Source organism: Sitophilus oryzae, unplaced genomic scaffold (genome assembly GCF_002938485.1).
Source record: "Sitophilus oryzae breed Bouriz unplaced genomic scaffold, Soryzae_2.0 scaffold_1059_pilon_pilon, whole genome shotgun sequence".
NCBI classification, from domain to species: domain Eukaryota; kingdom Metazoa; phylum Arthropoda; class Insecta; order Coleoptera; family Curculionidae; genus Sitophilus; species Sitophilus oryzae.
This window is the reverse complement of record NW_022145681.1, coordinates 806,184-821,247: the sequence shown is the minus strand read 5'-3', so window position 1 is coordinate 821,247 and position 15,064 is coordinate 806,184. Positions and strand designations below refer to the sequence as shown.

The 15,064-nt window shown below is 30.0% G+C and overlaps 1 protein-coding gene across 1 annotated transcript in view; it reads right to left on the bottom strand.

Annotated features, from left to right (window-relative positions):
• Window positions 1-594: 594 nt before the first annotated feature.
• LOC115876530 (lachesin-like) overlaps window positions 595-15,064 on the bottom strand; it is a 502,686-nt gene continuing 488,216 nt past the window's right edge. The window contains exons 9-10 of the mRNA XM_030892346.1: window positions 2,358-2,411; window positions 595-1,342 (exon numbers count right to left, since the gene is read on the bottom strand). Of these exons, the coding sequence (XP_030748206.1) occupies window positions 1,236-1,342; window positions 2,358-2,411 (161 nt within the window). The 3' untranslated portion in view covers window positions 595-1,235. The remainder of the gene's footprint in view (window positions 1,343-2,357; window positions 2,412-15,064) is intronic.

The window sequence follows — 15,064 nt, the reverse complement described above, 5'->3', positions numbered from 1 at the left end:
TAAATATTAATAACGCCAAAATTGTAATGAAAGAAGCGATAGCCTCTAAAAGAAAAATAAAAGAGGCTTTTTAAATACAATCTAATAAGAAAAAATGTATTGCTCATGCATCTGTAGATTTTAGTATTGTATGGCAATCGTTTCTTTGATTTTAAAGAACATAACATAAATAAACATAACATACGTAAAAAATAAAAATAATCTTATAGAAAGTTTGGGGCTTTTTGGTTTTACCTTATTAAGTAATTGTTATCAGGTAGTAATTGTTAATTTTGATGTTTAACTTGATATAATGTCATTTTAACAAAACTTCAAAAAGTGTTCTCGAAGTGTTGAATATAAATATTTTAAATAGTTTTTTCTTTATTCTTTGTATTTTTTTGCTTCCGACGACGGAAAGAGAAACTTCTGAAACGTTAAGCATCTTTTTGGTCGTTAGGCAAATTTGTGTATCTGTAAACCTAACTTCTGACGAGTAGTTTCCGTTTGGGATTAACGCAGAAGTGTTTACAAAAAATAACTATTTTATTTTGTAGATTTTCTTGCAGTGGCGAAATACCCATATAGGATTTTTTGGAGAGATGAAGCCGCCACATAGGTATAGACATTTTTTAATATTAATTAATCTCATTTATATACATATGGAAAAAATTAGCATTCTTTTGTTGTAGGTAGATGTTGTGGCCTCAAACCATTCCACAGATATAATTTGTTACAGTTTAAGGGCTATATGTATATTAAAATATTATTACGTCTTTAACTAATAACCGCCGCTAATTTAATCACTCAGGATTTTGGCTAAGAGATTAGATATTTATCATAAATACGCAAAATTATAGGTATATGTCAACAGCATAATATATATTCTTAATATTTTTCTTAGCACAATAATTACACATCTCGTAAAAAGAGGGGGGGGGGTAATTATATACACATTATATATAGTCCGACTTTAGGAATTACGATATTTACAAGATCAAAGTTTCTCTTAAAAGATAAATGTAATAACCGTTCTAAATCAAACATATCTACTATGAATCTCGTTTACATCATAGCCTTCATATCTAATATACTCAAACTATCTATTAGGCCCAACAGTCTATACTTTTTCAATGTAAGAAACATTTAACGAGTACTTGAGAAATGGTAGTTAAATTTACTTTTACCATATGATTACTTAGTATTTTTTACAATATGCGCGATATTAATATTGTACATGATATTTATAAGGTCCGTCAACTCAAGAAAAGCTGTATAAAACATAATAGAAAAAATATTGTAGAAGATAGCGATGTCGCAGAGCATGTATTTGTCCTGTGACCTCTTGCTGGCTCTGCCAATCCTGTAAATAATATTGTAAAACAATGTCAAGTATGTCATATTTTAAAATTTCTTCGTAACATTACAATATAGCAAGAAAATAAGAGTGTAAGTTTCGTAAGCAAAGTAAGCAGTAATTTTTTTACTGTTTATTTTAGTATAATAAGAATGTAATTTGGTTAATAAATAACATCTAAACTTAATCGAATCAAATCAAAACGAAGCGTTATAGATAAGCGATTTAGATACTAAATAACTATCCTCAATTGAGGGAACAAAAGACAAAAAAAATCTTATATAAAAAAATACAAAGGAGAACGACTAGTTTCGAAACTATTGCGTCTCATCCTCAGGCCTTTTTGAATTTAAGGTACATTCAGACTGAGAGCGTTGTCGTGTTGCGTCGCGTTTGCGTCGCTTCCACCCCATTGAACTTAAACCCTGACGCTCAGCGGACGCTAGCGCACCGCCAAACGCGACGCTGTCTGCCTGAACGGTCTAATTTAAGTTAAGTGAATTGATTTCATTTCAACACGCAGACGCGACGCTCGACGCTCTCAGCCTGAATGTACCTATACTGAGATGTTCGTTAAGGAGACAGTGTCCTGTTAAAAATCTCGTGACAATCCGAAGATTGTTTTCCTCAAATGAAGGAAAATCTTTGATTTTTCTCGGTCGTAAGTTCTGAGAAAGTAGCAGAAAGAAAATATATGGAGAAAAGTAACTTAAACAATAATTAATTGTTCAATTTATATGGTGATGCAGAATAAAATCACTTTTTGCCTTTAAGCCTTAAGGCCTGAGGATGAGACGTAATGATCTCGAAACTAGTCGGCTCCCTTTATATTTTTTGTTAAATAAAATAGTTAGAATACGTACCTTTTATTTCCCCAATTTTATTGAGGATAGTTATTTATAATGAACGCACAAGATACTTTTATTTTATGCTCATAACGTCGTATTCTCCTAATAGTTTTCAGATTAAAGCTAAAATTAATTTTAATTTTTTGTCTCATATTAATGTTTTTTGTTCTTACCTCCAACAATGCTCAAAGCATCCTCGTGGGCACTCCCTGGAGTTACTTTTATTTCTGAAAAAGAAATAAACTAATTTACTGAGTTGTACTGTAATTTCTTTTCTTTTTTCAAAACAAATAATTAACTTGTGGTTCAGTTAATAATCTTCTTGTACTAATTACGTATAATATTCTACAAATTAAGGTAAAATAATAATCATAAATTAACCAAATTTATTTATAGTTTATAAAACTATTTTATTATACTACTTTTTTATTATAGCATTCACATTTAAATATCTTTAAATATCTCAAAAGCCAAAGCTTTTAAACATCTCTAAATAAATCCTATATATGATTATTTCGCCACTGCACTGCAAGAAACTCTACAAAATAAAATAGTTATTTTTTTGTAAAAACTTCTGCGTTAAACCCAAACTGAAACTACTTGTCAGAAGTTATGTTAACAGTTATACAAATTCGTCTAGCAAAGAAAAAAATGCTTAACTTTCATTATTTCGGAAAGTTTTTTGTATGTTTTGAAAAAGGTAATAGATTTAATTAAGAGGCGAAAGAATAAATAAAAGTCAGCAAAATTTTAATAGAGCTGGTACAAATGTAAGAACTTGACAACGCTGTTTCCGATACGCTTCAGTCCGTCCGCCAAAAAACTGTATGGAAGGAATCAACCTTTACTCATAATGTCAGTAGATATGATAACCATTTCTTCTTTTTTAATTTGGCGGGACTTAACGCAGTCTTAAAGTAAATTACTGTGTGGCTCTTTATAAGCGTAGAAATAAGATTTCATTTCTTAACAAACATTTCTGATTTATATACCAGGGTTAAGTTACCATTTATCAATAAAGAAGCATTTCTGTACCATGTTAAAAACGTCACATGATTGTAAGTCTTTTTGGTCTTTTAAAGCGTCCAAATCATAGAGATGGACCAATAAGATCTTTGTAGCATTTATAACTTAAGCTTCAATATCCCTATATTATAATTCCAGTATGATTTTTTTTCAGTCATTATTTCGGAAAGTTTATCTCAGTCATTATTTCAGAAAGTTTTTTTCTTTCCGTCGTCGGATGCAAAAAACTATTTAAAAGAAAATAAAGAAATTTATAAAATAAAGAAAAAAACTATTTAAAAGAAGAAGAAATGTTTAGAAAAATAACTATTTTATTTTGTAGATTTTCTTGCAGTGCAATGGCGAAATACCCATATAGGATTTTTTTGGAGAGATGAATCCGCCACATAGGTATAGACATTTTTTACCATTCTTTTAAACATATTAAACCCTTATAATAAATGTCTCATCTTATGTCCGAGAATCCAAAAATGAAATAAAATACCGGGTGTTCCATAAGAAAAAACATAACTTTGGTATGGATCTTAGTTCTGACACACCCTGTACATTTCAAAATATTTTAAAATTATGCACATTGCCTTCCCACATATACCCATAAAATATTTTGTTTCTACATCTTTCCGTTTTCGTATAATCAACCGAGGCGATGAGGTGCGCCACCCTACTAAATACAAGAGAAAAATTATTACATAATTAATGTGAAGATCTTTTTAAATATAAAATAGAACCTGACTAAAATATCTCACTTAATTTATGTTTTTAAAGCCGCGTACACGTCGCGACTGAACTTTTATCATTTTGAATTATACCATCCGAGAATAACACGAATTTATGTAATTTTACAGTTTAGGTATACAATTAGACGTAAAGTTAATGTAAACAAACAAGATGTTTTCATATTTGACAAGTTAATTAATTAAAAACGTAATTATATTTATCTTAGTTCTCTTCTTATCACTTTAATACTGCCTTACTTTTAAAGCAAATTACATAATAGTTTTAACTAATTATTTAAATAAAGTATAGGTATACAGGGAGGTCCGAATTGTATTCGGGAAACTTAATATATTACAAAAATAATTAAAAAAAGTTCGTAGAAATTTATGTCTTAAAATACTTCGTTTTTCAGATACAGGGTGTAAAAATGTCATTTTTATTTCTGTTTTTTACAAATAAGTTCTGAACTATAGTCGATATCTGGATAAAAATTGGTATCTGGTTGTTTTTTGATATGGCAAATATAATTTTGATATCAATATGACTCCTACTTGTAGGAGGCGCCACCTACATCTGTTTTAACTGTTTTGAATAGTAATAACTTTTTATCTGTACCTGTATAAAACTACTGAATGAAAAAATATACTTTTCAGTCATTCTTTTACGTAAAAATGTCTCTTGGGTAAAAAAATCGCTACAAACAACCGTTCTCAAGATATTTAGAATGGAATTAGTCAATATATGTCGTTATTGACAAAAAATAAACATGTTGAGTAGATAGTTATTTGGCTAAAATTTTTATTTTTTTAATTTTTTTCTTCAAAAAAATTATGATAAAACAGTTTCTGTCTAATAAGTATTGGTTAACCTGTTTAATTTATGCGAATGGCGACAGGTATTAATAATATCGAATCCAAAAATCTCGACAAACATTGCCCGTAGCGATTTTTACCAAAAAACTTTGTTTGCGTAAAAAACGCCGTAAATGTATATTTTTACTCAGTAATTTTATACAGGTACTGGCATTACCTGTCAGACCAGTTAAAATATATGTAACTGGCTCCCTCCACAAGTATGAGTCATATTGGTATCAAAATGAATTTTTTCATGTTAAAAAATCCTCTGATACTTTTTTTCATCGAAACATCGACGTTAGTTCAAAAAATATTTGTAAAAAAATCGAAATAAAAAAGAAAATTCTACACCCTGTATTTCTGCATTTTAGGACACACACCTATACGAACTTTTTTACCTATTTTTATCTGCAGGATATGCTGCTGAAGTTTCCGGAATACAGGTCGGACCACCCTGTATAATAAAAATAATTCTCGAAACTAATTAAGAAAGAGTCTATTTATTTTTAATTAAAATATAATAATTTGGAAAACAAAATTAAAACAATTTTCATAACAAGGCAATTATTGTACTTTGCATTAAATTCGAAATTATGGTAGAGTAAAATTTTATAAATTACTAATAATATTCAGAAACCGGCTAGTATTCTAATTAACAAATAAACAACTTAAAAATAATAGTTTTCATGCTAATTTAATTTTAGGATAAATTTACAAAACCATTATTTTTAGCGTAGGTTTATTTTTTAAAGAGTCTATTTAGAGTTGAAAAAAAATTTGGATGTAAACAAGTAAACATGTAATCTATGCACAGGGTGGCGCCTCTCTCATACGCCGCGGAAGCTCTAAGGAGAACGGTAGTATGTAGCGTATGTAGGTTAACTGAAAGCATTTTATAAAAATATATAGAATTATACAGGATGTCCCCAAAAAAAGTTACACATCAAAGTTGTGTTTTTTCTAATGAAACACCATATATATCAATTGATTCTCGAATTCTAGGAAAAAAATAAAGGTGGGTTTTATTAAAGAAGCATATACCTAAAATCTAAGGATTTTGACATATTTCACATTTTGTGAAAATGAAGAGTAAATTTTAAATTTCGATAACAGCTACCTAAATTTTAGTTGACTTTGTATAGCCTGATATTTAATTACAGTAACCATTGTATATTAAACCAAATTGAAATTTGACCCGAAAAGTTATACAGGGTGAGTCAAAATTAATATGGAACATTAGTCACTTTTAAAAGCAAGTTACTCCTTTATTTTAAATGGAACACGCAGTATATTATTCCGGTGTTCAATGGGGAACTTATATATCTTCAAAATATTATTAAGGTTGCCTACCCCTCAGACAAAGATTTTCCTATATATTTTAATTTTTATGATTTTTGCGTCAGTAGATCTTTATTATTTGAAAAAATCTAGGGTGGCTGTGATATACCTTGTGTTAATTTAACAAAAATTAAAGATTGTAGAGTAAAATACACGACGGTAATAAAAAGATACACTTTTAAAACATATTTTAATTATTACACAAAAAACTAGATATAAACCTACAATTATGTAACAAAAATTAGCTAGATGAAATCAAGTGCTCAAAATGCATCCTTTCCTGTTAACTGCATAAAATGATTGCCTTTTCAAAAGGATCTTTTAATTTTAAAAGGCATTATGTGGAGTTTTACCTCGAAAAGCAGCTACAATAATTTCTCTAATGTTGTTGACAATAATTGGTCAAGTTTTTTAAACACTCTCTTTAACATATCCCCTTAAAAAACCCAGACTAGATAAAATCAGGAACTGACACAAAATGATAACTAGTTGTTAAAGTTGGACTAATTAGACAGCTATGTTGAAGTAACGTCAGACATATCACAGCCACCTAGATTTTATCAAATAATAAAGATCTACCCAGATCAAATCATATAAATGAAAATATCTAGGAAAATCTTTGTTTGAGGGGTAGGTAACCTTAATAGTATTTTGAAGAGACATGAATTTTCTATTAAATACCGGAATAATATACTAGGTGTTCGATTTAAAATAAAAGAGAAACATGCTTTTAAATGTAACCAATGTTCAATATTAATTTTGTTCGTTTCACCCTGTATAATTTTTTGGATCAAGTTTTAATTTGATTGAAAGTATAACAGTTAATTTAACTAAATATTAGGCTATACCGGGTAAATTCTAATTTAGGAAGCTTTTATTGTAACTTAAAAATTGTTCTTTATTTCTAGAAAATGTTAAATATGTCAAAAACCTTACATTTTAGTCATATACTTCTCTTATAAAATTCACCTTTATTTTTCTTCCAGAATCCGAAAATTTCCATTACAAAAAACACAACTTTGATATGTAACTTTTTTTGGGGACACCCTGTAGAACTCTGTATATTTTTAAAAAGTGCTCCGAATTAACCTACATATGCACACAATATTTAATTTTAATACAAATTGTTGTTCTCCTTGGAGCCTCCGCGGCATATGAGAGGTGCCACCCTGTATATGTCCATTTAATCATTTTAAATGAAAAACCCTATGTAACCCTATGTATAAATATGTGTTTATTATTTATATTAGATGTTTATTAAATATAAATAATTTGGATTAAAACGAAGTGTTTTAATGTTGGAATGTCATTATATAAAATAATTACTGCATAATTGGTATTGTTTACAGGAAAGCCATCGTAATGCCCCCTATGGATTTATACAGTTAAAAATAAATAATTAAAATAATGAATGATCTATAATAAAACATTTTCAGAAATACTTTAATTAATAAAATTTGAAATGGCAATAACAATTAAACTGTTAACAAATTTATATTGTATTATGTGGTCCTCTCAATAGAATACAAATATTTTGTTTCTATGTTAATATTTTGTTAATAAGAATACTATATACATGATATACAGGGTGCTACAAATTCGAGGTACGAGCATTGGTATCTCGGTAACCGTAATAGATAGGAAAGTGGTTAAATTGGGGCAAAGTTGCGCTTTGGGATGTTCACCAAGATGCCATCAAAAAAGTATTAAACATATCAAGGATTACTGAGTTTAAAAAAAACGGATTTTTCCTGTCGTTACTTTTTATAAAATGAAAAAACTAATTGCACATTCTCATAGCCATTTTATTAGAGCTATCTGATAGTATTTCAAATGATAGATTTTCAAATTAGCTGATAATTTGTGAGATACAGAGACCAATTCCAGTTTTTGAAAGAACTCGGTCTCATAAGTACAATGATATATGCCACACTTTATACTTTTTTGTTTTGGGTACCTTAACAACAACAAACTATTTAATTATTATTTAAAATAATTTCAAGTCCGACTCTGTTTTTTTTTAATTATATAATGTGATTATATTTATCGCAACAATAATGATCAACGCTAATTAACACTAAATAAGGAAAATCGAGCCAATTGAAAGATTCAAGTAAATAATATCCAGGTCGACAATTTAAAGATATTATTTTTAACTTTTTTATTGTGAATTTGAAATCTCAGTGTGCGATCTAATAATATGCATAATATTAATCGTAGTTATTATAAATATATCAAATTCTGCAAACTACTTTCTAAACAATAAATTTAGTTTTAAAACGGGTATATTTCAAAAACCACTCGCTATAGTATATGACATTATGGTATGTTTTGTAAAGAAATTGAATGGCAAATCCACTGAACTAAAAAAATATATAGTCTTCCATTTAGAAATATACAACTTTAGTTTGAAGATATGTTTGAATTATCCTGTATGTTAGCAAAAATATTTTCATAATGTCCATTACCATTGCTCCCACATTACTTATATAGAAAAAAAAATAAATATAACAAACCAAAATCCTAATATAGAGCTTTTTCGGAAGCCTGGGTCACCCTATATTGTTTTATGTAAGACGTTAAATAAGAAATAATAGTTATTAAGGAATATTTTCCATTCTAAGGAGCTTAACTTGTCAGTGGCTAGAACTGTTTATTATGCACTTTTTGAGTCGCACCTCCGATATGCCCTTCCATTCTGGGGTACGTGTTGTGCGACTCAATTTGACCACATTTTCAAATCTCCAGAAGAGAGGTGTACGATATTCACTGGGACTAAACAGCAGAACTCATTGCCAGGACTTTTTTAAAAAATGAAAAATATTAACTCTTCCTTTCTTATTTATATTTGAATCCGTTTGCCTAATACGTAAGCATGTATCACAAAAAAGGCCATCTCACACTTATCCACTCAGGAACTGGGAGCAAGATCGTTATCTACCCACCCTACGCTCAGAGTTAGTTAAAAGTTCAATATTATACAACTCGAAAAAAATGCACAATCACCTGCAATTTGAAATCAAATCCATAACACCATTTTCTTCATTTCGCAAAGCATTGAAACCTTATTTACTAGACAAGGCTTTCTACGCCGCAAATGACATACTTTGATAATCGAATTTGATCTTGTATACACTGGTCTAATATTTACTATTACTATATATTTACTATAAACTTACTAACTATATTTTTGAATATATTTTTTTTAATATTTTTCAATTTTATTTTTATTTTTTTATTCTTTGAGATTGTAAACATTTATAAATGTTTATTTTAAACAATAAGACTGATAATGTAATTTGTATACTTGTTTTGTATTCTCTTTTGTTTGTTTACTTTACCTTTGTCTACAAATTGTAAAATTTTTTGACAATAAGGCCTTTATTTATTTATTTATTATATAAGGAATATTTAAGGAATGTTAAATAAGGAATAAACTAATTGCGCAAAAGCTTTGTTAGTTCAAACTTTTGAGATTCGTTTTCAGCATTTAATCAATAAAAACCCTATTTCTTCTGCAAAAAAACTTAACGAAGCTAATTACCACCAACTCATTTACTTTTTTATTTATTTTTTTGCTTTCTTTGGCCTAACAAAACCCGGCCGAATTAAACGACACCACTGTAATTGCCGTATCAGCAGCGCTAATCCGGCCTAATTAATCTTAGCTTGTCTTATTCGCGCCCAAGTTTGTTCACTCGTAAAACTTTTCAACGAAACAAGCGAACCTGTGTTTGCATGCTATCGGTTTAATTAAATGAAAACGGTTTAAAATTTTCATCCTTGGAGATTGAAATTAATTCCTTGATTAAATTTAGATATTTATAGCAAAAAAACGCATATTAAATTTGATACAGGGAGATAATACTTCTAGTTTGTAATGAGATTTTATTAAGAAACTAGTTTATTAGCCTTTATCTTATGCCGCAACCGCACATGCGGTATTTGGCGATCTCCGATCGGGGCTTCGCCGATTTCCTATGTATGTGGATGAGGGAGTCGGAGTTCGGCGACTCGATCGGCGACGAGAACGAGTGCTCGTCTCTATGTTGTTGCTATCAGAGCCCACATGTGTGGATGGAAAGGCTAAGTCCGATCACGAGCGCTCGGTAGTTGACGAGCGCTCGGTGTTCGCTAAATACCGCATGTGCGGTTCCGGCATTAGACTACTTGTCTACTTAGGGTGGGCGCAACAACGCGCGACGTCTCGTAATCCTGCTGTTAAAACAAAACAATTGGTTTTTATATATAAAAACCAGCTGTTATGTTTTAACAGCAAGACGACAGAACGTCGTTGTAGCCACCGTTAGACAACAAACTTTGTCATATTGGAGAATTGGGGAAACCTCGTATGAATGTTCCCTTCCAATGCCCTGGTATGTGTCTGAGATCTTTCTTATCTACTAATATATAAAATCCTAAAGTGACTGACTCACTGATTAATCACGATCCTGCTCGAACCACTCAACGTAAGAAGCTCAATTTTGGCACACAAGTTGACTCTAGGGTGTAGAGGTTCGATAAGAAGGGATTTTTCGAAATTCCAGTTCCAATGGTGTGAAACCACCCCTCAAATATTACAATATTTTTTTATTTAAAAAATGGTCAAGTTTCCGAAAAAAACGCTTAAACACGTATACTTTATTTTGTTGTTTTACATATTTTAAGATTTTTTAAAAATGTATACAGGGTGTTTCATAAAATTAGACCATTGAGTAATCACGATTCTGCTTAAACTGCTTGACGTTTAAAGCTGATTGGCAAATGGATTGACTGTGGGGTGTAGAGGTTCGATAAGGAGGGGTTTCTCGAATCTCAAATTCCAAGAGGGTGAAAACTCCCCTCAAATATTACAAAAATTTTTATTTAAAAAACGGTTAGTCTTTCGGGAAAATGCTTGGACACGCATAATTTATTTGGTTTTTTACATATTTTGAAATGTTTGAAAAATCGTACAGGGTGTGTCCAAAAAGTTGGGTAACTGATTAACCACGATTCTGCTTAAACTACTTAACGTAAAAAGCTTATTTTTGGCAAACGGATTTTTCGAAAGTCAAACTCCAACGAGATGAAACTACCCCTCAAATATTACCAAGTTATAAATAATATCGCCATTTTGTTTTTTCTCATGCTGACATAAATGTGAGAAAATTTTATCCAGTTTGTATGTTAATGGATATTCTTGCTTTGCTTTATCATCACCATTACAAATGATTAATTCGAACGATAGATTTATATATTTCCTTTTTATTTTATATTTTAATATTGAAAATACTACTGGCCTCACGTTTATGGAAACTTAACATTGCATGCTATGACCTCGACACCGCTATATTGCGCCACCCAAAACATGAAACTGTAAATAAAAAGCCGGACTCAGACGACTTGTTTACCTGACCAGTACACCAATATTTGCGTACATACCAAGTATACCAATATTTGCACCAAGTATACCATCTTTGTAAACAACATTTTTTTAATTTGTAATCAACAACAAGCTTAGCGCTCACGAGACGCGGCGAGTGACTAATAATCGCATGCGTAAACCACTCACACAACGTGGCAAGTATATGCCTATAATACATGTTTGTTTGACAAATGTTTATGACTGGAGATGCACTAAATGATAAATTGAATACTAGAATAATTTTGAATAGTTTTCGAGAAAAATTTTTTTGAAGAATTTAATTTTCTACATCAGACCTACAAAATATACAGGGAGTTCCAATATTTCGTGGACATAGAACAACATTTGAATCAAAATAAGTTAATTGCACATAATTTACCTTTATACTAAAGTGCTTCATTTGTCCTTTAGAGGGCAATAATAAAAATATACCCGAACGTTAATTAATTTATTTTTTTTTATTTTGCCGAATATAATTTGTGATACTAATATAAAATTCCATATTTTCGCCAACTAGACTATTAGTGCACAATTTTACATTTCGGCATTTTTATATAAGTTATATTCCCGATTGCCACTGTTCAAATTGTCACCATGTATACAACTTTCCACAATCCAGCCTGTTATTGAATTCTCTGGATTCATTCAAAACAACTATTATACTTTTAACATTGAAAATGTTTCTGTTATCCTATATAAGGGAGCCCAAATCGAATTAAAATGCTACATTTGCCACACCATGACGGCGGCAGTCGGCCAGCGCGCGCAAAAACCATTACATCTCTAATTGTTTATTGATATATCTTTATTAGTTTAAAAGCAAAAAATATGGGGTTTGCTTTGATACCTTATCAAGACATAAGCGAAACTTTTAAATTGTTTCTTTTTTTCATTTAGGCCTTCGTTTTTCGTTAAATGAAAGTTATATTAAAAATAATCTATTTTTAAACCAAATTTTCGCATGATTGAAATTATTATTCATGTTTAAAGTTTTGTTTGGTCATAAGCGCTAATGGAAATGTTTTTTTTGTAAATAATTATAAAAAATTACTCCCTACGAAGACTTTATTGTGTATTGGATCAAAAAATAAGTATTTGTTTTCTCTATACGGTGGTATTAATATATCGATTTTTGATGATAGTGCCCTTTTACCCGGTCTAATTTTGTACTACTTTCGGAATAAGGGTTCCCATATCATGTACTGTACTTCCATCCCTGAAAAATTCAGCTTGTGACACCGAAGTGAGAGGTAACGTCAAAATAAGCTTTAATCTACCTACATCATAGGTAGGTGTAGGTACTCTAGGTATATTCTACCTAGACAGTAGCTGAACTAGCTGACAGTAATAATTAATTTGTTATCCGATAAGTAGTTGTCATTATATAAGTTTAATCATCTTATACCTCCTATAACGGTAGGTTTTGGATTTTTCCTGATTGGTTTGTTAAACAAAAATATACTGGGCATATAAATGTCTGTTACAGGTTAATTTGTTAAAGAAATATGTTACAGACATATTATTTTAATAAGAATAGTATAATAGTAATGGCTATATTATGTTATAACATACATATGTATTGAATGTACTTATTTTAACCAATGCATTGTTTTGTTTTTTTAATCTCACAAATAAGAAATGTTTTATAGTTTTTATTATAAAAAACAGTGATTATAAAATTTATTTACACCCCTTACACTGTTTTCTGTAAGGGGTGTAACCAGGAGTATATTTCGTAACCTCTTACGATATAAGAGGGCACAAAGTGTTTTATTACTTAATGCTTAAAATTTAATAATATATTTGTACATAATATGTAACACATTTGTTTCACGAATTAACCTGTAACAATACTGGTAGGTACGTGCACAGATTTTTTCCTAGGTAACTTAAAAGTCGTTAAAAGGTCTAATTATATTTAAAAAAGATATAATTCCAACAAATTACATTATAAGGCCAATAATGCACAAGTAATACCATTAAAATTTTAGCGTTTTTAACTTGTGTATATTTTTAACGAATTAACCTGTAAATAATAGTGTAGGTACTGGCAAACAGATTTTTCGCTAGGTAACTTATTAAGTCGTTAAACAGGCCTATAAAAGCTATAACAACATAGGTAACTAATATTTATAATTTAATTCGAGTTTTAATCTCAAATAATAAATGTTTTTACTGGTGTATTTGAAGTGTTTATTATTAAAAAGTAGATATTCTTCAAGTTATGCGAAGTAATAAGTAATGTTTCCGGTGAGACCGCGTATATGTCACCGGATTCTGGTTAGTATAAAGACTTTTTCTATAGAAAGAGTTTTTTCTCTATTTTCTCCTTTCAAACAAGATCACTTCTTCTTATTCTTTTAAATATTACAGTGTTTCTTCCTAAAATGTGGTACTTTAATTTTCGCTTAAAATTAAAAAATCACAAATGGAGTGAAAAATATAATATTAAAAGTTATTAACAAAGCTTACAAATCACTTTTACCATAACAAAAAGTAAAACATGTCATGGCGGAAGATATTCAGGTGGCATTTCACACGATTTATCCATTAAAACTGAGATTAAAATAATAAATTGCCTAACATGTTATACACGAAATAGAAAATTTCAGAATCGATTAATACGCAATACGCTACAGTTAACTTATTCCTATGCGCGGATGAGCGTCTTCAAGACTCTTCCTTCGGCCAGGGTCACGACGCCGCCGAAGACCGGCCTACGTTTGGCTAAACAGGCTGGACACGGTGGAGTACGATATTGGCGAGTCTGAATATTTATAAAAATTTGCAAAGTAAAATATGTTGGAAAAATAATTAGTCCATACATATATAAAAGCTCAAAGGGTTTTTTTGTTGCATCCATCCCGCCGAAAGCGCTTTACCAATCTTGATGATTCTTTTTTTAAATGAAAGGTATATATGTGTAGATTTGTTATGAAGTATTTTTATAGTGCTTAATGGCTATTTCTTTGTGTAAAACGACTAAATACTAAAACATACCTGAAAACACCTACACACAATACCTCCAGAAATAAATTAGTTGTCATTGTCAGTGGTGTGTCAGTTAGATTATATATTACGTTTTTAGATATTTTAGAGTGAGTTGATGCCGCCAGCTTTAGATACATAAATATTAGCACAAAGGTTCGTTTAAACGACATTAGTGAATTAGCTACACAAAGCGATTTTAGGAAATTCATCCTCTTAGAGAGTAAAATTATCTCGGAACAGTTTGTTGTATGAAAATTCCTTACTATTTCGTCTAGAAGAATGAAATCCTACAAAAAGAATTAGAAGAAATTTTTGAAATTCATCAACCAAATGGGTAAAGTTAGTAAAAATTTATATAAAACTTGGTGACGTCTGGATTATACACATAAAAATTGGCACAAAGGTAAAGCGAATTTATGAAATTTATACCCTTAGGGAGTAAAATAGGGAATGAAAGTTTGCTGTACGAAAATGCAATACTATAACATTATAAACCAGACAGTATAAAATTTTATACAAGGGTTTATTTAGTGACATCATAACGAAA